The sequence below is a fragment of the Ostrinia nubilalis genome, chromosome 7 (assembly GCF_963855985.1).
Source record: "Ostrinia nubilalis chromosome 7, ilOstNubi1.1, whole genome shotgun sequence".
Classification (NCBI taxonomy): domain Eukaryota; kingdom Metazoa; phylum Arthropoda; class Insecta; order Lepidoptera; family Crambidae; genus Ostrinia; species Ostrinia nubilalis.
The window spans coordinates 1,839,523-1,864,465 of NC_087094.1; the positions used below are offsets into that span (position 1 = coordinate 1,839,523).

The following is a 24,943-nucleotide window of genomic DNA, read 5'->3' on the forward strand; positions in this document are numbered from 1 at the left end:
GTAGCATTTATTGTAATTGTTTTTAGACATTCATTTGGTTAAATCGGGTTATAAAAAAACAATTATTTGCAAAAAGCAATTGTATTACCCGACTGCACCAGAAAGAGGAGTTAATTCAATTCAAGAATCAAGAGCCACCGAATAAGAACTCAAGACCCAATCGGTTGCGTGACGTTGGGAAACCGTTACACGACTTAAATTAAATCGTACAACTCGACAATGAAATCAAAGCACTCATGAACATGATAGTGTTTTTTTCTAATATGAAAATGTTTCTACGAATTTGAAAAAGTTAACAGCCCCTATAAATGCACTTGGTCACTTTCTGACTTAGTTCTGAACTGTCAAAGTCAGTTTTTCAGGTTATTCGCTTTGTTGCTGATACATTTTATTTGATTTGCTTGAAAATGTAAATAATTACTGTTCGTAACATATTTAACTATTGGCACGAAACAATTGGAAGAGCAATATGCAGGGTGTATGTAATTTTTGTCTATTGCCTCAGTGCTCCTAAGTACTATTAACTTTTTTACTTGTAGTTACTGCAACTTAAATAAACAGGGCTAAACTTTGATTAATTTTCAGGAACAGACGAAAAGGAAGAAAAAAAGACATGTTATCTGCATGGCCTCCGATTTCTTCTTCCCAAACACTGGTGGTGTTGAGGAGCACATTTTTAACTTATCTCAATGCCTTATCAAAAGAGGCCATAAAGTTATTGTTGTGACGCATTCTTACGGAAAAAGAGTGGGTGTTCGGTATTTAACTGCTGGTTTGAAGGTCTATTACTTGCCAATAACTGTGATGTATAACCAGTGTGCCCTGCCTACTCTGATATGTAACATACCACTAGTTAGATATGTTTTAATAAGAGAGTGTGTTGAAATAGTTCATGCACACTCTGCTTTTAGCACAATGGGTCATGAAATATGTATAATCGGAAAATTGATGGGATTAAAAACAGTATTTACCGATCACAGTCTATTCGGATTTGCAGATATGTCCGCAGTGTTGACTAATAAGTTTCTTCAAATCTGTTTGAGTGATTGTGACCATTGCATTTGTGTCTCTCACACTGGCAAAGAGAACACTGTGCTGCGAGCCAAAGTGAAAGCCCATAAGGTGTCTGTTATACCCAATGCTGTTGATGCTTACACATTTACTCCTGATCCAAGCAAAAGAGACCCAAATTTTATAACAATAGTGATTGTTTCTAGGCTTGTGTATAGGAAAGGAGTAGATCTAATGGCTGCTGTGATAGCAGATATGTGTCCCAGATATCCTAACTTGAGGTTTATAGTGGGAGGAGATGGCCCTAAGATGTGGCTGCTACAAGAGATAAGGGAAAAAGGGTTCCAGCATTGTGTAACACTGTTAGGAAGTCTACCACACTCCGAAGTCAGGAATGTTTTGGTCAAAGGAGACATTTTCCTAAACACTTCTCTAACAGAAGCTTATTGCATGGCAATTGTAGAAGCAGCTTCTTGTGGACTCAAAGTTGTCTCAACTAAAGTTGGTGGGATACCCGAGGTGTTGCCAGAAAACATGATCTATCTGACTGAACCAAATCTCAGCAGTCTAGTCACTGGAATTGAAAATGCTATGCACGACATCAAGTGTGGGAAAATATTATGTCCCTATGAGTGCAATAGAAAAGTAAGAAAAATGTACAACTGGCTGGATATATCTAGGAGAACAGAAATAGTTTATGATAGGATTTTATTAAACAAGAACAAAACTTTAGGCCAGCAGTTGCGGTGCTACCTCAACGGTGGTGTTTGGCCATTCCTTTTAGTCATAAGTCTTATGTATTTATTATTAAAACTAACAGAAAGAATACATAAAAGAAAGCATATTGATATAGCAAGGGATTTGAAGTTATAGGAATAATAGAAATTTAAAAAGTTAAGTTTTGGAATGATTTATTATAATACTATGATCAAAATAAAAAATACACCTCTAACTAGTTTTGCACAAATAGTTAGTAGCACTTATTTAACATTTTATAATATAATAGTTAATAAATAACAGTTTACATGAGAATTGGATGACATTCCAGTGATAGATACACAAGCTTTAACAATTGCTCCATAATAATATTATATTTTTATATTGCGATGTTGGTTTCTCATTGTTAAGTAGATAATTATCTGAATAAGTGTTTTCAATAATCTGCATTTATTAAATTTGATGTTCTGGAGGTTGTGATTCAGGCCCTGAAATTGAAAAATTATTTTTTACTGTATAGAATAATTACATTTTTTAAATAGAATAGGTACATTATCATTTTATTATTAAATAAATGCCCAAGACATTATGTTCCCCACCGAGTACTTCAGTTATTTAATTAGTTTTGAGACACATAACAAGACAAGAAGACTCATCTGAATCTTACTTTTCTGTTTATTGAAACATGAAAGTAGTGAAAATTCAGTAACACCCACTACTCAAATAGATTAATTTAACTAATTTATTTAAATTGTACTCTTGTGTATTTATTTATTGTTTTTTTGTTTGTGGTGTACAATAAAGTTTTTAATTTATACATTTTAAAACCATAATTATTTACCAATAATGCTATTAAAGTTAAAAAATATACACTCTGCGTCAAATAAATCGCACATCCCGCGACAAGCAGTTTATTTATTGCGCTTTCAAATAAACACCAATATTTGTGGGGCACCATGATAGTGTCAGAACAAAATTGTGGCGTGCGATTTCTTTGATTCCGAGTGTATTATTTATTAGCTTACACTTTAGTGGTGCGTGGCGGGTGCTTCGGTCGCACGCCAGACTGCTTCAGCTGCAGCACGATGGAGCGCAGGCGGGCGACATCGCGACCGCGCCTCGGGCCGAAGTCGCAGAGATCCGCCACGCGGGTCCACTCGTTACCGTCTTCAACGTCTCCCTCGGAGCCGCGAGCTAATGCTTTCTCCGCGTTCCTAGATTGTGTAGGTATGTTAGTAACTTTCACCAGAATGAATGGTTTTTACGCCCCTATTCACAAATGATTGAATAGAGCTCTGTGATTGGTTCATGTGTCACCCTGTCCACGCGCACTGTGAGGCCTCAAAGTAAGGCGATTATCACACTGCGCCGCGCTCCGCCGCGGTACGCGGAACGACAGATTTAATCATTGTATGCAAGTACCTCAGTTTGTATAGAAAACACGCGCTGCACAACACACTGACAACGCGTCTGCGCGCGGGATTTTTTATATGAAATCACGCGGACCGCGGCGGCGCGCGGTGCAGTGTGATAATCGTCTAATGTTTGTGAATATGGATGTCAAATATTGTCAAGATCTTTGATGATGGAATATTGTGCAAATTATAATTTTTCTTTTATTTATGGGATGGGAAACTTATCGACATCAACCCAATTTTATTAATGCCAAGGGGTTAATAGTCTCAACATCATGATGGCCAATATGACAGTCTTTTGTACATTATTACTGGGCTCATAATTCATCAGTAATTAATACTGCTGCAAAAATTAACAATGTATGTTGAAAATGTGGAAATTCAGTGATTGCAATACCTGTAATGTGCTAAGTTGCACAACTAGGAAGTCATACTTGATTTGTTATTATGGATGATGCTTTTCAATGAAATTTATCTACAGTTGCCACCATATTTCGGACCTTATCTTGAGTTAAGTGAAAATGTTGAGCTTGTTTTTCCAATTAAAGGGTTAAGTAATATTATAAAGCTAACTCTCCACTGAACTTTGATGAAAAACAAACACCTTTTGATTGATTTCAATCTGATACCAACCAATGTGAAACTGACACAACACAATTTATTCCTGCACCAGTAAAAATATTATTGTTAGTTTTTAGAATTTTTCCTTAGTTTTACTCACTTAGCAGACTCCCTGAGAGCATGACAGAAAAGAGAAATCCATTAGTGTATAATTAAAACATGCAAGCAAGAGCTAAATTATTATTACTAAATTAATTAGTAGGCAAGTAGAAAATACTAAGATATTAAAATATCTCTACATAAATGTAGAAGCACTCTATGATAACTAGAATCTAAAAAAATACACACCTGTTAGCAGCTTTGGTTTTGGCTATCTGTTCATTGTGAGTCTTGTACCAATCTTCCAGCTCTTTTTTGGCTACTTTCAGCATTTCTTCTTTCTTCTTTTCCTCTTCAGCATCTAAAGATAAAAATTTAATTATTATTTACTAAACAATGAGTTCAAGCAGAAAAGTGATGAGTCATACCTTTCTCTTCCAGACGCAACTTTTGCTCTTTCCTCCATATTCTTATCTTCTCGGGCTCCTCTCTCTCTTGTTTGAACACGGATACTGTGGCTGGTTCATCGTCCAACAGACCATTAGCCTCGAAACTGGCAGCACTGGGTACCTCTGGCAAAGAAATTAAAATCCAATTAGAATGTATTCATTTACACATTCTTAAAAGTTACCCATTATTAACTATATTAATAGGATTGTTTGATGGGAAGACAAGGAAACGTACCAACAAAATCTTCCACTAAACCATTCGAGTTGTTCGACGAGAGAACGGGGGGCGGAGCACTAGTCTCTAGTTCGTCTTCGAGCCCTGCCAACTGGTTTTGTTCACGAGCCAGGAATTCCGCCGCTGGATCTACTTCAGGCTGAACGAAATTATCGCCAAAATCGTCCATTTTTTACTATTTTTTGAGTAAGAAAATATAAATTGGACGTCAGTCGAATCAATTAACCAAAGACAAAGCTAGAAGATGATCAACGCTGTCAAATTCGTTGCCTGTCATTTATGGCGAAAACACACGAGTTCATCGCCATTAACAAAAGAAGACGAAGAATTATCTATACTTATAATAAATCAGTGGGTCTAGACAAAGTGCAAATTATAATCGCAAAGCAGTCGAAAAGTGGTCGAAAAGCCCCTTTTTTGTATGGAGTTTTGACGGATTCGATTTTCGATTCGATCAAAAAGTGCGTTTTGTCTAGGGGGGCTGAGCCCCGATTACGGTAACTTTTGTAACGTCTACAATCCAGACGCGTTTCTGATTCTGCGATACGATTGGTCAAAACAGCTGACGTACGCTGTTGAACGACCAATCGTATCGCAGAATCGAGAAGCGTGTCTGGATTGTTGACGTTAAAAGCTACCGTAATCGGGGCTCTGTAGAGAGGTCAATTCTGTACATGAAATATATTTTCAAAATAACTATCAGGGGGTGATTAGTGATCGATACTGATGCCAAAAATGCAATCAGTAAAATTTTTGTCTGTCTTTCTGTCTGTCTGTCTGTATGTTCCTTATAGAAACAAAAACTACTCGACGGATTTTAACGAAACTTGGTACAATTATTCTTCATACTCCTGGGCAGGTTATAGTATACTTAGGAGCAGAGTAGTGAAGGGAAATTTTGGGAAAACGGGAAAAGTTACTCCATTTTTTAATGACTGACTGACATATCAACGCACAGCCTAAAAGACTAAACGTAGGCACTTAAAATTTGGAAGGGACGTAGCTTAGGTACCGTAGAGGTGCACTAAGAAAGGAATTCCCGAAATTCCCACGGGAACGGGAATTAACGGGAAAATCGCTCTATTACTAGATAGCTCATCATCATATTCTGTAAGACTACTTTCCCTTTTTAAGTCATTTAATTTGTTTAGTCAATTTAAGGAGCCAACTAGAATTACGGAAACCACAGCTACTTGTCTAGATAATATTTTCTCTAGCTGTGTCCCTGACAAAAAAGCTGTCATACACAATCTTACGTCAGATCACTGTGGTATTAAAGTAGAATTTATTTTTAATAATTCTAATAATACAAGTAACAAAAATGCCGTATGTAGACCTGTAACCATTAGTCGTCTAGAACGTTTTAAGAATAATCTTGGAAATAAATTGCATTTAGTGCCGTACGTGCAGGGAGACCCAGATGCTCTTTACAATAACCTTTTCGAATGTATTAAAACCGAACATGACAAAGTTTTTACTGTAAAGCCATTAAAACCAAATACCAAATCTAAGTTTAGTGACTGGGCTACTAAAGGAATATACAAAAGTCGAAATACGTTATATGAGCTTTATGGCATGAAAAAGTATAATAATAGTATATCTTTTCTTGAGCATGTGAAAAAGTATTCAAAAATTTTTAAGAAAGTTTGCTTCATGGCTAAGTCTTTTTATATTCGGGACAAGATAGGAAACGCCAGTAATAAAATAAAAGAAACTTGGAATGTTATCAACCGAGAGACTGGTAAACTAAAACCAAGAGATAATGACTTTTCTCTCAAAGTTCACGATAATTTGATATCTGCAGATAAAGATGTAGCAGAAGCTTTTAACAATTTTTTTGTTAATATAGCTTCAGCAACAACTGCCAACTTAAAGTCATCTCCCTCTGAGGCTGAAGAAATATTGAAAACCCACGTGACACCCTGTGACTCGCACTTCTCTTTTAAACATATTACTCCATTAGATATCACTAAAACTTTTAATCTTTTAAATGTAAAGAGTACAACTGATATCTGGGGCATCTCTGTCAAGATAGTCAAACACATTATTGATATAATTTCCCCACAGTTAGCGATAATATTCAATAATTGCATAGAGAAGGGAATCTTCCCCGACCTCATGAAACACAGTAGACTAATGCCATTATTTAAGTCTGGTAGCAAAACCGACCCTGGCAATTATAGACCCATTTCGATCTTGCCCGCTTTGAGCAAGATTTTTGAAAAAATCATACAGGAGCAACTTATGATTCACTTTGGCTCTAATAAACTATTTCATAGTGAACAATATGGTTTTACCAAGGGTCGTTCCACCACCGATGCCGGGGTTGCACTACTTAAACATATCTTCGAGGCTTGGGAGAATTCTCAAAATGCACTAGGGGTCTTCTGTGATCTCTCAAAAGCTTTTGACTGCGTAGAACATCAAACGCTAATTCGCAAACTGCACTATTATGGGGTAAAGGACTCGGCTTTGGATTTAATACAATCCTATTTAAACTTTAGAGTTCAAAAAGTCGACATAAATGGTGTTTTGTCTTCTGGGTCACCTGTGAAAATGGGAGTTCCGCAGGGGTCCATTCTGGGTCCATTCTTGTTTCTTATATACATTAATGATCTACCATATTTTGTTAAAGACTCTTGCGAAATCGTGTTATTTGCTGATGACACATCTTTGATTTTTAATATTGATAGAAGTAAAAATAACTTTGACGATGTAAATAATGCACTAACAAGAGTTTTAAGTTGGTTCACTACAAATAATCTACAACTGAATGCAAAGAAAACAAAATGTATAAAATTCTCTTTGCCTAACGTAAAAACAGTTAGTACCCAAATAGAACTTAATAATAATGCAATCGATCTGGTAGAATCTACTGTATTTCTGGGAATTACCCTGGATTCAAAACTCCAGTGGGGCTCCCATATAGAAACTCTGGCGGGAAAGCTCAGCTCAGCGGCTTTTGCAATAAAAAGGATACGGTCATTAACCGATGTTTCAACAGCTCGCTTAGTCTACTTTAGCTACTTTCATAGCCTAATGTCATATGGAATCATGCTATGGGGCAAAGCTGCAGATTTTGAAACAATATTTATTCTGCAAAAACGTGCCATAAGATACTTGTATAAAATGAAAGCAAGAGCGTCCCTTAGAGAATTGTTTAAAGAAATTGGCATTCTCACGGCCGCTTCACAATACATCTTAAACTGTATTCTATTTATTCAACAAAATATTAATGAATTCAAAAAGAAAAGTGATATTCACCAAATCAATACTAGAAATAAAAATAAATTGGCTATACCCGCCTTTAGACTTAATAAAGTGTTTGCCACCTTTATGGGACAAGGTATCCATTTTTATAACAAAGTCCCTGATAAATATAAAGAGCTACCGTACAATAAATTTAAAGGTATAGTTAAAGATCACATGCTTAAAAAAGCCTATTATACAACTCGAGATTTTCTTAATGATAAGTCATCCTGGGAGTAGGATTATGGTGCTCTCATGCTCGCACTAAAAAGAATTAAAATCGTGCTATGAAAAGTAATGTATAAACTAATCTAATTTTCTAAAATGTTATAGTGTCATGCTTCTCAATCTGGACTGTTACTTAGCTTTATTATTAGTTTTTTTTTTTCTCTAAGAGATAACTTGGTATTGTCATTCTCACTAAAATGTCTCTGGGGTGGTGGCGTAGTGAGGCGGGTCGTTACATTCCCTCTAATATGGTCGAGTGAAGCGATGGCTGGTTCACTCGTCATGTCTGTGAACAGGCGCTGCTTTCGGGGACTGGTCAATCCAAGTTATTCCAATTTATGTATGCGAGTCATTTCTACTAGTATTTAAGTATGTAATCTGTAAGTCTAGATCTTAGCACGTCACTACCTTGTTTAATATACCACGCAATTTTGTATACCCATTCTTATAAGATACACTGTACAAGAATGCATGGTAAATTCAGTGAACTGCTCCTGAATCGAATGTACCTACTACTGCTATTTCTATTTATTTATATTAACCGGCAGACAGTGGTGACTGAGTTTGTTGCGGCGCTTCTTCTCAGCACTTGCCAAATGTTGGTCTCGAAGCGCTGGTAGGGTAAAAAGATTATGAGACATGTAGAGGCTCCTTAAGAGCAAAATGACGATTTGTAAGAACTATTTATTAGTCTAAACAAATAAAGAAATTTTGACTTTGACTTTGAATCCTTTTGTATGAAAAATCTAAACCGCTTAAGTTAGACGCTTGAAATTTGGCATGCAGATTGCAAGTACCTTAGTAAACTTAAAGCTTAGTTACAACAGGATATTGCAAAATTCTCACGGGAACGTGAGTTAGCGGGGAAAAAACATTTGTATGAAAAAATGTAAACCGCGTAATATGAAGGGGGTAAAACGGGATCCACGCGTACGAAGTCGCGGGCGGCCGCTATTACTAATAAAATCATATTTTTGGGATTTCCAATGATTTTTATCACATAGTATAATATTGGCAAAACCAGTGTGCTGTAAATTCGCACCATTGAAGCCATTAGACAGAATAATAATAATAATAATATTGGCAGAGAATCCTAAAGTATTTGATTGATTTCATAAGTGTGGATTATTTTTACCTCCATGGGATCAACATCCGTTGGCCATATCCGCGAAAAGTTTAAATCTTTGTCTATTATGTCAAAGTCAAAAAAATAACCTCAAAAATTTTGTAAACAATTCAAAATATTTCTGAGTGCAAAAAACAAATAATTTTCCTCAAAATGAACTTATGCCTTAGGAATAAATTTCGTCCAAACTTATTAAACAGCTTTATTCGTTTTGCTACTACTACCAACTTACCTGAGTCGATAGAACAGAATGAGCAAGTGCTGATAGACGATAGCGACGAGGCTTTGGCGAGGGAAGCTGAAATCGAAAAGAAACGCAATGTTTCCCGTTTATCTGCGGCACATTTCAATCAAATAAATGAACGCCGGCCTTACGATGAACCGAAACATCTTGCCCACTTGACCGTAAAGTATCATAGGAAACTTTATGGAAAGTATGGTAGCTTGAGTGGAGTCAATCCAAGTAAGTATATATCTTGTACAGTCAACAGCACATCAGACATCCTTGTATATAAACTATTACCTATTTGTATATAATAACACTTATTACAATAACATAAGAAACTCCCAATATTTAGATTGATGTGCTGTTGTCTGCACCTATCTTTTTATCTTTGTTCATCCTTAATTTCTTCATTTCTCAATATAAAATTCTCAGGTCTATGCTGGCCCTCAAAGAAAGATATTCAAGAAAAACTGGAGTATGAGTCTGTTACTTTCCCATTCACTATCAAAGAGATGATGGACGCAGCAGCAGAAAAGAGACGTGCGGAGCAGGAGGTCATAGATAAGAGGGAGAAAGAATTAGCTGCCAAGATTACGAAGGTCGCAGCGTGGAAGAAAGACCTCCAAGATAAGCTGGCCAAGAAAATGGCCGATGCACAGGCTGCCAAGGTATAATGTTTACTCCTGCATTGACTATTTTTTGTTCTAAAATCCATCTCTTTGTACCCAAAAATAACATTGACTGTGTGACCCCAAAATATCAATAACTTTGATTAAAGTGAGATATCATGATTAGTTTAAAATATCTTTATTAATCATTATCTATTATTCTTTGTTAACAGGTAAAGAAAGAGCGCCTCGTTGATGAGGTCAGAAGGCACTTCGGTTTCACTCTAGACCCCCGCGATGAGAGGTTCCAGGAGATGTTAGCGAAACGAGAGAAGGAACAAAAGAAACTGGAGAAAATGGCCCGGAAAGAGGCCAAGGAAAAGCAGATGATCGCCAAGTTGCAGCAGAAAAATGCAGAATTAGAAAAATAGGTAATAAATATTTAATTTGTGTAATATGTAGAATAAATAGTTTATTGTAAAATGTGATTTGATTTTATTATGATAATAATAAGCAGTGCATGATTAGAAACAATGATAGGTAGTTAGCTAAGGTGGTGGTGTAGTTATTTGTTATTCATCACAATGTACTTTTATAAAGAGGGAAACCCGTCATTTTGTGAACGTCAGAATGGCGGGTGTATGATCACAGAAATGAATAAAATAAATATGATTAATTAATACCTGAGGTGTACCTTGGTGTACCTTTAGTTATTTATTTTGTACTTCCCTAAGACGGGAACAATTACGATTACAAAATAAGCCGCCAACCTGATATCAGGTTGGCGGGTGTATGCTGAAATTGGACGATACAGGTAAGTTATGGTATTCTAATATTTATCATTATTTAGTACCTGAGATGTACCTCACAAATATATTAATACGAACCAAATGCGACGAATAATTAACGAGAAAATCGATACGAAAAATTTGATATCCACCATTTTCTTGATGACCACCATTTTTTATAAGAAGTTAGAAAGTTGATACCGACACAGGTAATACATACCGTAGTATTTTTAAAGTCTGTTTTTTTATGACACGCACACTTGTGAATTTGCCAATACCATTAATTTGCTAAAATCGAAAAGTATTGATAGCAGCGCCCTCCTGTAAATGTCATAAATAAGGTTGTCCAACGTGGCAACAATCGGAACTAATAATCGGGTCATCGTCTTCTTCTAATTTTATTCTCTTGTTCTTTTCGTCTAGAGTAGCAAATTAATGGTATTGGCAAATTCACAAGTGTGCGTGTCATAAAAAACAGACTTTAAAAGGGTATGATTTAAGCTGTCACCAATTTTATTAAAGTCGTTTTCTGTTTCCTTAATAATAGAGTTTGTCCCCAAAATAATAGATTTGTCACCAATATCTAGTCACCAAACAATATAAAATCAGTTCCACGAAAAAACACCTAAAATCATGGAGAAATATTTTTGAATGTATTTTAATAGGTTTGTCCTAATAAGTATTGAAGAAAATTAATTTAAAGTGATCACCAATAAATCATATTTTTGTCGCTAGAACAGGAGTTGTCATCATCATCGTTTCAACGAAATCAATCTGCCTACTACTTTTTACTGGACATATAATGCCTCCCCCAAGGATCTTAATTCCCACAGGTAAAAGCAGTATTTAGATGAAATTTCTAGCAGGATAGTAAATAAAACACATAGTTTACGTGAAATAATCAACATTGAAATAAAATGTTACCATTGTATTGGTGACAAAATAAAAAATTAAAGGGAATCGCAGTTTGGGATCGAAAATCGATTTATTTGGTGACTGATCTACCATTTTGAGGACAAAGCTATTATTTAAGTAACTAAACTATTATTATAAGAACGATTTTTATATTCAATCAATGCACTACAATTTCTTTGGTGATCCATCCTTTATTTAACGCATAATAATATTAACATTAATTTGGTGATTCATACCTGGGAACACATTTGTTTATCTGAGAGTGAAAATATTTCGTGGCGATAGATCTAATTATTTGGTGATAAGTACAACTTGATGACAAATATAAATTTTGCTGACAGAAAATATATAGTTCAGAAAATGTATATAAAATATTATAGTTCCCCTTTAAAAATACTACGGTATGTATTATCTGTGTCGGTATCAAAATTCTATAGCCTGACCAGCCCCCCTAGACAAAACGCACTTTTTGATCGAATCGAAAATCGAATCCGTCAAAACTCCATACAAAAAAGGGGGCTTTTCGACCACTTTGCGACTGGTTTGCGATTATAATTTGCACTTTGTCTAGACCCACAGGAACATAAAAACCCTGGCATAGAGGCGCGTCAATTGCATTTGATAGTGCAACACTGAGTACAGTCGTACCTGTGTTAAATTAATAGGCTAACTTTATGTATCAGGATTCAGGATTACGGGCTAATTTGATATTTTCATAAATTAACGAAAAAAATTATAGGTAACCTGGTTTAAATAAATTAAATGAAACCATCAATCGAGCTAGTAGGATTTATTTTATTATTCATCAATAATCAAATTCAGAACTTGAATATTCAACCGCAATGTTTGCTCATGAACGCTTCAAACTCGGTACTTCTTTCCCAATTCCATAAAATTCAACAATTAGAAAGTGACAAAAAATTTTAAAATAGGTAGTTGAAACAAACCACAGCTAATTTTCATAGTGAACTGTACTATGCGATAAACATGTCAGTCAATTTGACAACCTTTGTCGGAAACGTTATTCAATGAAAATATTGTCCGAACCCTTAGTATTTCTCTTCGACAAATACTTTAACACATTGTGAACCACTTTTCTTTCACAACTATAAAAAGATTTTAGCAATTTAATTCACAAAATCAATTGCGCACATTTAAAATAAAGTTTGTTTACACTTTGACAGCAATAGACTGACATGCAAGGTGACATGACAATGAAGTTTTCAGTTACTGTTGCCATTAAAAGAAATTAGTACCATTAGTTTTCCGCAACATGGCGAGGGTTTTTATGTTCCTGGTCGGGCTATAACTTCTTATGAAAAATGGTGGCCATCAAGAAAATGGTGGATATCAAATTTTTCGTATCGATTTTCTCGTTAATTATTCGTCGCATTTGGTTCGTATTAATATATTTGTGAGGTACATCTCAGGTACTAAATGATAAATAATAGAACACCATAACTTACCTGTTTCGTCCAATTTCAGCATACACCCGCCAACCTGATATCAGGTTGGCGGCTCATTTTGTAATCGTAATTGTTCCCGTCTTAGGGAAGTACAAAATAAATAACTAAAGGTACACTAAGGTACACCTCAGGTATTAATTAATCATATTTATTTTATTTATTTCTGTGATCATACACCCGCCATTCTGACGTTCACGTCATTTTTAGCTAACATTTTCAATGTATCGCTGTTGGTTTCTATAAATAAATAAACAAATATGGAACAATTACTTCCATGGAAATGGGAGATATAAAAATCCCAGCCTATAATAAACTACTGGGATCTAGGGAACAAAACAGGCCTAGTGTGCGTGTAAAAGGATACAGTGACATGTCAGTTGAAATAAAAACCGGTCGTCTACAAACGCATCATTTAATTCTCCATACATAAACGTGTGTTAAAAGTAAACGTTGTACAAAAGTCAGTCGCTGTCCTCGTCTGTGGAGGAGTAGAGCGCTTCGCGGGGGTTGGGCGCGGGCGCGGGCGCGGCGCGCTGCGTTCGCGGCGAGACTAGCGTGTCGGATGAGTCGCTTACCACGCTGCTACACGAGCTGCCCTTGTTTGACGCGTATATACTGCCGTTCTGCGGAGGAGATAGGTTTCGTTTAAAAAAAGGCAATGTAAAGTTCAATGGATAAAGGCCTCTTTCAAATGATTTCCACATCGATCCTGCGCTTCCCACGAACATCATTGCTATGCTCTAATGGTGCGTCCACACTGGGCGAATATGCTCGCGAGGCAAACTCGACATCTTGCTCACTCAAGCATATTCGCCCAGTGTGGACGCACCATAACAATTCACGCCACGCGGTTACTTGATACTATAGCGTGATCCATTGGAATTTTTAATTAAACAATTTTATAAAAACAAAAGATTCGTTAAGCAAGATAAGATTTTACGTTAGTACGGTATAAGCAAGACAAGACTACGTTAGTACGGTATCAAAATATTCGTACCTGCATAAAAATCAAGTTTACCGTGATATTATTATGTTCGTTGCTGTTCTTTCCCTTTTTGAGTTTGACCTGCGATGCTATCATTTCTTCTGTAGTGCTCTCTTCACCGTGCGAATTTTTCGTGTCTCCCATGTGCCTTTCGAACATCTCTGGTTTCTGTAAATAAATAAGTATTCAAATTGTTACTTTGCAACTTTATTTATCGATCGTAGAATATCAAGAAAAAAGTAAAATTTACCATCTCTACACTGTCTCTCTGTCTTTCCGCACGCTGTGTATCTCCCAACAAATGCGCGGACTTCGTCATCTTGTTCTTGTTAGTGTTCTCCGTCAACTTCTGGTGGGAACTCTGTGCCTTCTTCGGCACAATGTTGATGCGGAGCTCATTCGTCTCAAACTCTTCAATTTCCGTTATTTCAGCTATCACCTCTTCCACTGGATGTTCATCCAGCGCTTTCTCTTTTGACGTCTCGTGGAGACATTGCCTGAAATTTATTTAATGAGGGATTTTGAGAATCTAAATTATGTCGCATGATGTGTGTAATATCAAATCAATGTTTCTAATTAATTTTACTGGATTGCTCTTGAACATCCGTTGTAAAAGTTACAAAATCATCTAAATAACTTACCCATGACACTGGTTGTTCTTGATAAATGCATAGATGTCCTTGAACGCTTGTTGTATGTAGGATAGCGTGTTCTGGTCAATGGGCACAGAACTGGTCGACCCAGAACTGCTTGAAAGGTCTCCAGACCGGGAACTGGCTTGGAAAGATTGCTCCGAACCTGGTGATAATCTTTAGATAATGCCATGACAACATTTCTGTATGTCTATAACTTCATTTAGATTCGGTAAAAGATCTTTATCAGTACTTATGATAACCTAACGGAATATCAGATTTTAGTGAGTGATGATAGCAACGATTTTATCGTAGTTACTTAAATTAGTCATAATATTTACTGCCTCAAATATAAAATTAATAATTCCTCACCTGAAGACGTGGCGCCGTTCGCCCATAATCGTATCTGTTGTTGCTTGAGCTGTTTCATTTGATCGACAAGCTGAAGATTCAATTCTTCGAGCTGCTGTCGATGTGATATCTCTTCCTGTAGCTGCTCTTCCAATACTTCTGCATATTCCCTAAAACATTTTTGTTGTATTTGTACATACATACACAGTTCTATAAAGTCCAATAAAGACATTTTAATGTAACGAATCATAGGAACTTACTTTTCTTTTTTAACTACATTAGCTTTAGTAACGAATTTAGCTGGGATATTCTTTCCAATCGTCGGGATGCGGTCTTTTATTACTCCATTTCTGTAATCATCAATTCGGATATAAATGTATTCCGTGGAAATGGTGCTAATCAAAAATCATTCATTTTGTTACTTACTTGGAAGCAACTGATTTAACCGATCTGCCGTCTATGGAACACCCGCTCACGTTTCCAAGCCATGAATACTAAAAGTACAGTGCATATTATTTATTAAAGGAGATCGCTTTTTCATTGGCAAATTTAATACAGTGAACACTACTAACTTGTCCTCCCGCTCCTCTCTCGTTTTCCCTCAGAGCAGCTCGCAGTTTGGACAGCGACTCCATGCAAATATCGGCGTTGTGTCTTATGTCTAGTATTACCATAGTGGTGTTCGATTGCATCATATGCAAGGCAGTGGCTGCGCTCTGCTCTGTCAGGCCGCAGTTCTGAACGTCCACAGCTGGAAAAAATATGAATTTATTTTAAACAAAAACTCGGATAATATTTGATGAACATTTCAGCACTATTCTATTATTTACAATTTTATCCAAAGCAAGATGCGAGCAGCGATCCCATTTCTTCAATAGCTTTAACTATGTGCTAAGTTAACTCTGGAAGTCTGGAGTTAGCTACTACAAGTCCGGAGTTACCTATTACAAAACTACGGAGTCTCGAATCACCTTTGATCCATAAATCGTCAGCCAGCACCTCGAAAAGTTTCGCTGCGCCTAAATCGTTCAGCTGTGTATTGCCGCATAACGTGATCCGCCGAAGCCCTGCCATCGTATCCAACTCTGGCATTCGGTAGCGCAACGTGTGGATCCAGTTTTCGCTGTACCGATGGATCTTTTGATACTGGAGACAAAAGTTTAGTGTTCATTTCTGTATCTACTCCTTAAAAAGATAATTTTCAAATGCTGACCTTAATTAAATCTGCTATATACCCCGCGCCGAGTGGCGTCAGCTCGCAGCCCGAGAGGTCAAGCGTCAGGACATTGGGCAGACACCGCACTGCCTTGCAGACCGCCAGACAACCCGCGTCGCCGATCAGACATCGTGGCAGGTACAAGTGTTGGAGAGAATTGTTGGCTAGTAAGGCCTGCAAAGTATGGTCAATGGTCATGTTTCAGATAAGTGTCAAACGCTTCTTGAGGTTGCTTATCAGATGAGTTGTGCAGTCAGTTCATCATGATTTGAAAATATCATTCATTTTACAATAAATAAGATGCTATTAGCAACGGGCACGTAAATTCGTCAGCTGGAATAACTTGTGATCCGTTTTTATCGTTACGCCTCCTGATACTAGCCTAACCTTCAGAGGACTTATGTTGGTTGACTGCTAGAGCTAAAACAAAGTTTCTTTAATCGGTTTACCTCACACAGCGGGTTCAGGTAAGGTATCTTCAGCGGTAGACCCTCCAGCAGTAGGCTTGTTAGCAGTGTGGTGTTTGACAGCAGCTGCGAAGTCGCCTCCAAGAGGTTGGTCAGCATGAAGTTTGTTAGGATCACCGCGCGCTTGTTCACAGTCTTGGCCAAACGCTCGCAGTCGATATGCTCTAGTACTATGATGAGGGAGTAAAAAAAGAGATTGTTAAGTTTATCAGCTTCTCTTGAGCCGTTATGACGTTAGATAAGCAAGATATTTTTATTTGATGCTCAATGAGCATTGAGCGTGATTTTCCACAAAGTAATTTGAGAAAATGTTGAATGGATACTTGGTAGTTAGTTTAAAACACTTAAGAAGCTTAATTTTTCGGTACATAATAATAGTATTAAGTCACTTACCGGTCTTTACTTGCTGCCTGCATTTTATAGAAACGGAATGCAAACTCAGGTCACAGCTGAGCGCATTGAGGATAGGCGGCCAGTCCACGTATCTGATTCTATCCACGCAGAAGTCTAACACTTTTCCGTTGCCCGAGGGAATGACGTTGTTCAAAGGAGTCAGGTTCTGAAGCTTACAGCACTTCAAATAGCACTGATGGAAGATCCGGCTACTCTTCGGTTCAACCCCCTTGCCAACCATCTTGCTCAAAAAAATATATAAACCATCAAAAAACTACCCGGTCGTACGTGATTATACTTTACAAAAACGCGGCCGTTCGCTTAGTGTCAGCGATAAAATTTTTTGCTAATAAAATATGATTTTGTTGAATATTTGCTCAAAAAGTGACAGGGTTTAAAATTGGAACCGATCTGACATTGACAGCTTAGCGAGTTATTATTTTTTACTGTTGCAAAGAAGTGCCAGTCTGATTCAAGGAAGGTTTTCTTCACAAATTATATGAAACTCTTTAGTAAGAATAGATCTTAAGAACCACTGAAAAATACAGGGTGGCTTTTTAACTCTTCCTGCATATTATGTCAGATATTAGCAAAAGTTTTGATCGATTAAATGATATTGGGGAATTTAAAAAGTTCAAAACAAAATGAAACCTCAAAATTTTATAATAATGTATGTTTATTAAAAATATTTGTGACATTTATTTTAAATACAAATTATATAAACTAGCGCAGCCATCATACGTAGGTATTAAAAAGTACAAAACCGTATAAAAGTTATAAGTATTTGCATTTATTTAAGATGATTCTTAATTATAATTAAATATAGATAATGTGTGTACAGACTGCACCAAAAATACAATTTATTAATTAGTGTCTTGAGTTTTTACAACTATAATAACAAACAATACTTCAGTAAACATTATTTAACGTAACTTGAAATATGCAGGTAACTTATGGTAACAAAAACTATTTTATGATGACAAAGTTTTACTCGTACAATATAAAATGTTAAAAATGAAATACTGTACATAATAATAATTATGTTTTATGAAAAGAATATTGTTTATTTGTGGACACGTTACTTTATCGTCTGATATTTCCGCTAGGGGCGCTGTGTAACCATCGATAGCGACTTATCACTTAACATGCACGATCTAATGTAAATCTACCTTCACAATAAAAAACAACATTGATATATTAACAAGGAATGATTTGGTAGGTACAAGTATTACAAGATTAGACAGAGAGAGCAATATTGATGCATGTAAAAATGCCTCTATCTGATATTAAGTCGTTAATGAAAATACAGTTCTAAAATATCACTTTTATAATAATAAAAATAAAAACTTAACATTTCGAACTGATCATTTCAAAAATCATTATCATAAAGGCATGCATCTAAAATGATCACTTTTTTTTTCAATTTTTTCTTTTTAACAACGCTATCTCTATAAGCTCGTTGTTATTCATAACAATAACAATTATTCTAAACTTTAATTTTTTTGTATATTATTAAGAATATTTATTTATTGTGATATCACATTAGAGTTACACACTGAATCTGGCCTAAAATAACATTAAAAAGTTTAACTACAACTTAAAGTGCGCGCAAGATAAGTTTTCGTCATCTTACTAATAACAATGCAAACTAATACTCGCAATGGTCATTGTAAAAGTTTCGACTATTTTAATTTGTGTTGTCTATGCCTTATGTTCGCATTTTAACGACTCAAAAAAATACTTTCTGCGATTGCTGACGTCAACATCGTATGCACGACTAAAAGATACATTATATGCAAGACGAAAACTTATGTGCGTGCACATTGTAATTTATAATAATTTGAATAAATAGAAGCTACATAATAAACCACACCTTCCAATACACTGTCGTAAGGAAAATATGAACAATGCTCTCGCTATATTATGTGCAAGTTCAAATCGAAATACTGGCTAATATTTTTTTTATTTTTAGAGATATGGAAAGAAGAAAGAAAGAAAAGAGTTTCCATAGCTCGTTAGATTTCTAAAAATATTTAGCATTATTTCGGTAAGACGAAAAATCAGGTACCAATGTTATATCCGTATTTTTTAACAATACATTATTTTACAATAATGTCTTTGAAGACCATAGAGAATAGGGTAGAAAGTAAAAAGTAATCAAGTCATAATATTATGTAGCAGGTATTATTTTTTGAAAGGTGCACTTAAATAGTAATTGCATTGATAATAATAATCACTTTTTGGCATACATTTCTTACATAACACACTTAAAACTAAAAATGATGACACTATGCGATAACAAAGTAGATTCTGAAGTTGTTAATAAATTATTTCAAACTATACGTTCCTGTTTTTTCGGTTTTCTTAATTTCAGTAATTGTAGCATATCACATTTGCCGAATTACCAGTGTTGCCAGGTAGTGTAAATATGTTCATGAAAGACATGACGTATAGACTTTAATGACCATGCCATTATGTACGCAATACTTTTTGCCTCTTTGACGTCATGTCGCTTAATTGAGTTCATTGATCTGCAATTAAGTGAAACCAGTTTTGTGCAAAGTTAAAAACAAATTGTTTGATTATATCATTAAAAAAATATAATAATTAATAATTTCAAAAACTATTTAGCAAGTTATACTGGTCGTTTAACAAAACAGAACAGTCTTTTGACGGGGAGTAAGTTTATCTCAAATTCAACATTTTATGCTCGATATTCTGTTGTGTATGTAACATTTGGTTTTAGTTAGAAAACTATTTTTTTCACGACGGAAAAGATTGCTGTGAGCCTAGATAAGTTCCGTTTTCTTGTACACCCTGTATAACTTCTTCAACTTTTGAAACACTACAACAACTAGCAACACTGTAGCTAAAATTAAATTACGCATGTATTTTACTGGATGATTTTGTTTATTTGCAATATTCTTCATACAATTTGTCATGTTTAAAAATACATTGCATGTGTTTTAATAACAAGATTAATTGCTAATTGCTATTGCGATAACGATTTATATTATGTCCTGAATGATGTCACAATTATCACCTTCACACATATCATTAATTTCACTTCAGTCATTGGATTTCAGGTACCTAATCGGGCGTATAATGCCACAATATTTTGAATCTTCTCAACTAGTAAAGTCGAAATTCAATGAACACATTCAACATTTATATGACCAAACACGTCCACATCTTGTATCCCATCAGTTGTTAAACTTAAGATTAGCTCATTCTGAATAAGTGACGTAACAATTGGACCGCCCTACCGAGTATTGGTCGGACTCCGGTTGTTCTCCGTCGCTCTCGGAGGTGTTAGAGTGGGTCCGACGACCGGCCCACTCGCTCTCGGGGTCCGAGAAGATATTACGGTCGGCTAGGTCGTCGTCGTCGTCTAAGCCTTGGATGTCCAGTTCGTCTGAAAAGGATTGGTATATGAATATCGAATCGTTTCTTAATCTTTAAATCTTGAGCAGCTTGTCTCTTACATACAGTATTTTAGTCTACATAATGCTGCCTATTCTATCAGGAGCGTATGCCTATTCTATACTATTATGGAAGCAATAAACTTATTAAGTATCGAGCTATCTTATCAGGGACGATTACCCCATTTTAAAGTGTTTAGATTTCATTGTCCTTTCTACATTATTTAAGGTTTACTTTCTAACTGTTAACTAAAAGTTAGAAACTTGCCGAAAGGGTTAATTTGGTCGAAACTTAATATCACGTCAATGATATCAAATCGGTGTCCTCTAGGATTTCTCTAACAGATTACCGATTTATTCTTCAAAAACTTTGTAAACACCCTGTATATTATATCACTTAGAGCCGCAAAGTGCCCCAAACTTACCGCTGTCCGCTATAAGGTCTGCGGACCAGTCGTTGTCGAACTCCAACTGGTGGTTGAGGTCTCGTTCCATAGGCGACTGCACCGCTTCTGTGTCTGCGTCAGTCACGTCGTATATCTCTGTCATTTTCATCTGTTAACAAAATATACCCAGGTTATAATGCATAATGGTTAGAATGTAAAAAAAGTTCACTCTCCCATACAAATTCCAACAGCAGACCGGTAGGTAAATTATGTCCAGCGGTGGACTGTAGTAAGCCGATCATACATAAGCTCCTGACTGAGCCAGGAAAGCTCCACGTAAATATGATTGCGAACTAAGATATTAGGGTAGCTTTGTATCGGTAAAGGGTTTTGGGAAATGTAAAGTGTAATTAATCAAGAATCTAGAATTCATGTTATACACATATTAGTAAATTAATTAGTACTCAATACATTTTAGCTTTATGTATTACTTGTGTGCCATATGTGTCACCGAATTTCACAAAATGTAACGACAAACAACTTCAAAACAAAGAGATTGCTATCATTTCCATATCACTGCAGCTGCAAAACATATTTAATTATTCGCAATTCCCTTCTAGGCGCAAAGTTCACTCTGCCTCATCGTGAACATGTAATTAAAGTTATAAATGCAATTAAAATGAATTTATGATCTTAAAACTAAAGCGACACTTAGGTGATGCAACGCTAATGAAGTTTTTAATCTTTTTTTAACCTTGGTACTTTTACGGGCTTTACTTATCTTTATAGCAGTTATTGCACTCATCTTTAACTGTACCTATAGTCTAGGATTTGTACTTGGATGAAGGCACTAAATAGTTACAGATGTATTCTTAAAATAATTCGGTGATAGGAAGCTAACCTACTACTCCTGAATGTCAAAGGCGAACTATAAAGATAACAAAATGTATTTGGCAAATAACGTAATACGATTCAAATACGTCAAGAATTCAAGATGATATCGCGTTATTGCTGCTGCGATTAGGATCCTATAAACCATTTTTATGCTTCCATGACGCTATTGCCCAGTAAGTATACCTATTTGCCCGTGATGAGATAGTTTAGCCAGATGACCTTACGTTACAAAATGACGTCAATACACCTTGTTTAGTCTTAGCTATTTTATTTCACGTTACACGCTTTCTATGCAAGTGTCGTTGCGTAAAAATCAGTCGAAAGAACATAAACATATAATATACGATAAGACGATAACCCGTCGTACACAATCGCGCGATGCTCGCGTCATGGGCGGGACCACTGGCGGAAGATAAAAGGGGTCAAGTATGGCTGTTTAATACTCCCTTAATATGGACTAATATCTGCGCGTAAATGTGTGTAATTACTTTTATAGCTTCTCACTATCATCTAGACGTCCTTTACTTATTGGCTTTGACATTATTGACATAATAACCCCATTGATTTATCAGCAGAGAAACTATTTTTTCAATTTGTAAATATGCCATTTTAAGCTGGGTCCGCTGAGAAGCATATCCATAGATCACGTCTTGTGGACTCGACTTGTAAGTTTTCTAACCGGTTTAAGTAACAGCGACCTACTTCGTTAAACGCAATCGAAGACAATTTTTAAACGATCCAGTAATGCCACTTAACCGATTTGGATAGACGGCTCTTTCGAACTTATGGCATTATAAAGAAATGTAGAGAAATATGCAAGCTCCGTAAGCTAAAGTGAGATTTTTCCCACCAAGTTGTAGACGTTGTCATTATTTACATAATTTGAATTGTTACATCCCGCTTTTTTATTTCCCCAGTTATCTTCTTGAAGTCGTCTGTCCATTGAGCACGTTGGGAGTCCTCCTCTTTTTTTGCTAGTCTCCATTCGTGAACCAGTGTGGTTCCGCTACTTTTTTATCAAGCAAATTTTTGACCTAGATCCATTACTTTGGTCTCGATGACCTAATTCTCATACTCAATGACTTTAATTCAATAAAGCACGCACCTTGTTATCACTGTCGAGGTAGTAGTACGCGAGGAGAGCCTCGTTGTGTGACGTCACGCTGAGGATGTGCTCGAAGGTGTCGCCTTCATCGTAGCGGACGTCGCTGTATGAGATACGGAATTCGCTGGCTCGCCTGGAACAAGAGAATACGGGAGTCTTAAGATTGTTGTTCCAGCGGTAATACCGATGGCAATGAAGAAATTAAGGCAAAAGATGGCACAAGTCTTGAGATTGTGACACCAGCAGCAGTGCCGGTGTTGATAGCAAATAGTCAAAAGATTCACTATCCCTACTACACTACTAGCCCTCCCAAGTCCCAACATGTTTGGCCAGCGCGGGGTGTATAGGCCAGAACATTTGGACTAATCGACGGGATTCTAGATAGTCGAGTAAAGTTTATAGGTCAGATTAATGTGTTCCATAAATTATTTAGTCTACGCAGATGGAGATATCGCGGGAATAAAAACATTCGAAACCCGGTAGTGATGCGCGTTGATTGTGCAACCAAAAATATTGTTAATTCAACGAAAAGGTTAACGAAATATCTTTGACAGATAATTAGCAATTTAAACCAAGAGACCTACAGCAGGGGTCAGTAACCATTGTTGTCTCGCGCTATCGAAGGCCCGTGACGTCAAACGGCTGCGCGCACGCACGCGTTATCTGAAACGGGGTCGACATCTATGCCGACTTCTAATGAAATAATTAATTGCAACCTATACTAATACGATAAGAATATAAGAAAAGAATAAGTTTCAGATCTTAAAACTAATAAACATTGCTTAGAATATTCTGGGATAAAATTGAAACTGGAAAACTAAACTCATTGAAATTACAACAGCTTCTTTACCTAGATTTTAAAAATTACAGACATATTGATGAAATATAATGATTTCTTCATGGCAGTTGGAAGAAAATCTAGCTAGTCGACCGACGTGTTTTTCAATAAACATGTTTTTCATTCATAAATGTTATTGTTTTCCATAATGTTTGTAATACTCGTATCATTTAAAAACGTGTCGGGATATCAGGAAAACTAAGCTTTTAATCTTTGTTTTGCGCTTTCTAACCCCCAAGGCCGAAGATAATCATAATATTATCTAATAAATAACAAAAAACATCACCTATTAGCACAAATTTATCAGAAACATATTTGCGAGATTTGCGAAAAACTGACGTTTAACCTTATCATGCGATACATTTATTGCGCAGAATATAATTTATATAACAATTATGCTCATTACTTACGTGTTCTTTTCTACAGTGGACAGATATTATTATTTTGTTAATTGCTTTATCTATCATTTATACTAAGTAATTATTATATTAAACTAACAGTTGGGTCATATTTGACACAGTCTCGGATTAAAAATGCATGTTAATTGATAATGGGTCATAATATCGTCTTTAACAACCACATAACATAGATTAATTACATTTAAAACCACAAATGAAAATGCAAGTAATGGAAATAAACATTAGGAAATTTCTAAATTGACATTAATTTGACCGACAGGAATCAAGGATCAAATTCAAAAACATAATAATCCAAAGTAAATAACCATAAAAAAAAAAACAAAATTATTCGCCAAACAATATTCAGTTTATCTCCCAATAAATTATGCTCCAATATTTAACAAATTGATATCACATTCCCGTTAAAGACGCGGGTGCATGTGAAACGGGACGCTCGGATAAACGCCTTTGTTGCTTATCAGCGCCGATAACAGCTGGTGTTTAGTCATCGGGCCCTGCGCAGGAGCATATCGTTCCAATACACACAGCGGAATTGATCTATTGGCTCAATTATTCCGCAGAAGATTCTAGAATAAGATTGTATAACAAACTAATAGAACAAATAAATAGGGTTGTTAATTTGATGTTTTTGTTAAACATTTAGATGCGTTTGTATTTGTTCTGGCTGCTCGAGACTATAGTTAGACATTAATACTTATTTCGTATCTTTACATTAGCTTGATGTGTAATAATTTTTTGGATT

The 24,943-nt window shown here is 35.9% G+C and overlaps 4 protein-coding genes across 5 annotated transcripts in view; 2 read left to right on the top strand and 2 right to left on the bottom strand.

The window, feature by feature from the left end:
• The first annotated feature begins 342 nt into the window (after nucleotides 1-342).
• LOC135073050 (phosphatidylinositol N-acetylglucosaminyltransferase subunit A) lies at nucleotides 343-2,268 on the top strand. Its single transcript, XM_063967061.1, has 2 exons — nucleotides 343-478; nucleotides 586-2,268. The coding sequence occupies exons 1-2, from the start codon at nucleotides 470-472 to the stop codon at nucleotides 1,882-1,884; spliced, it is 1,308 nt and encodes a 435-aa protein (XP_063823131.1). The 5' UTR covers nucleotides 343-469; the 3' UTR covers nucleotides 1,885-2,268.
• On the bottom strand, nucleotides 1,906-4,733 carry LOC135073051 (clathrin light chain). 2 transcript variants are annotated; one of them, XM_063967062.1, is made up of 6 exons: nucleotides 4,488-4,733; nucleotides 4,232-4,375; nucleotides 4,053-4,164; nucleotides 3,865-3,876; nucleotides 2,754-2,942; nucleotides 1,906-2,216 (listed from the first exon to the last, which is right to left on the bottom strand). In XM_063967062.1, the coding sequence occupies exons 1-6, from the start codon at nucleotides 4,654-4,656 to the stop codon at nucleotides 2,210-2,212; spliced, it is 633 nt and encodes a 210-aa protein (XP_063823132.1). In that variant the 5' UTR covers nucleotides 4,657-4,733; the 3' UTR covers nucleotides 1,906-2,209. The 2 variants fall into 2 exon arrangements, with proteins under 2 accessions (XP_063823132.1, XP_063823133.1); XM_063967063.1 differs by lacking the exon at nucleotides 3,865-3,876 and having other exon boundaries at nucleotides 4,488-4,732.
• Nucleotides 4,734-9,166: 4,433 nt separating this feature from the next.
• Nucleotides 9,167-10,407, top strand: LOC135073530 (large ribosomal subunit protein mL64). Its single transcript, XM_063967711.1, has 3 exons — nucleotides 9,167-9,553; nucleotides 9,749-9,984; nucleotides 10,158-10,407. The coding sequence occupies exons 1-3, from the start codon at nucleotides 9,244-9,246 to the stop codon at nucleotides 10,353-10,355; spliced, it is 744 nt and encodes a 247-aa protein (XP_063823781.1). The 5' UTR covers nucleotides 9,167-9,243; the 3' UTR covers nucleotides 10,356-10,407.
• Nucleotides 10,408-13,498: 3,091 nt separating this feature from the next.
• LOC135073053 (uncharacterized) overlaps nucleotides 13,499-24,943 on the bottom strand; it is a 44,045-nt gene continuing 32,600 nt past the window's right edge. The window contains exons 7-20 of the mRNA XM_063967064.1: nucleotides 22,945-23,077; nucleotides 20,985-21,114; nucleotides 20,388-20,552; nucleotides 16,727-16,914; nucleotides 16,275-16,451; nucleotides 16,033-16,207; nucleotides 15,634-15,812; nucleotides 15,488-15,555; nucleotides 15,322-15,411; nucleotides 15,083-15,231; nucleotides 14,720-14,876; nucleotides 14,329-14,575; nucleotides 14,112-14,246; nucleotides 13,499-13,716 (exon numbers count right to left, since the gene is read on the bottom strand). Coding sequence (XP_063823134.1) covers nucleotides 13,555-13,716; nucleotides 14,112-14,246; nucleotides 14,329-14,575; nucleotides 14,720-14,876; nucleotides 15,083-15,231; nucleotides 15,322-15,411; nucleotides 15,488-15,555; nucleotides 15,634-15,812; nucleotides 16,033-16,207; nucleotides 16,275-16,451; nucleotides 16,727-16,914; nucleotides 20,388-20,552; nucleotides 20,985-21,114; nucleotides 22,945-23,077 — 2,155 coding nt within the window. The 3' untranslated portion in view covers nucleotides 13,499-13,554. The remainder of the gene's footprint in view (nucleotides 13,717-14,111; nucleotides 14,247-14,328; nucleotides 14,576-14,719; nucleotides 14,877-15,082; nucleotides 15,232-15,321; nucleotides 15,412-15,487; nucleotides 15,556-15,633; nucleotides 15,813-16,032; nucleotides 16,208-16,274; nucleotides 16,452-16,726; nucleotides 16,915-20,387; nucleotides 20,553-20,984; nucleotides 21,115-22,944; nucleotides 23,078-24,943) is intronic.

What these genes read in the sequence shown, in the direction of transcription:
- LOC135073530 (XM_063967711.1), top strand. Translation starts at nt 9,244, where the DNA reads ATGAACTTATGCCTTAGGAATAAATTTCGTCCAAACTTATTAAACAGC. An exon ending in CTTGAGTGGAGTCAATCCAA is followed by an intron (nt 9,554 to 9,748) that starts GTAAGTATATAT and finishes TAAAATTCTCAG; the next exon opens with GTCTATGCTGGCCCTCAAAG. An exon ending in CCGATGCACAGGCTGCCAAG is followed by an intron (nt 9,985 to 10,157) that starts GTATAATGTTTA and finishes CTTTGTTAACAG; the next exon opens with GTAAAGAAAGAGCGCCTCGT.
- LOC135073051 (XM_063967062.1), bottom strand. Translation starts at nt 4,656, where the DNA reads ATGGACGATTTTGGCGATAATTTCGTTCAGCCTGAAGTAGATCCAGCG. An exon ending in TTTAGTGGAAGATTTTGTTG is followed by an intron (nt 4,376 to 4,487) that starts GTACGTTTCCTT and finishes TTTCTTTGCCAG; the next exon opens with AGGTACCCAGTGCTGCCAGT. An exon ending in GTTGCGTCTGGAAGAGAAAG is followed by an intron (nt 4,165 to 4,231) that starts GTATGACTCATC and finishes TTTTATCTTTAG; the next exon opens with ATGCTGAAGAGGAAAAGAAG.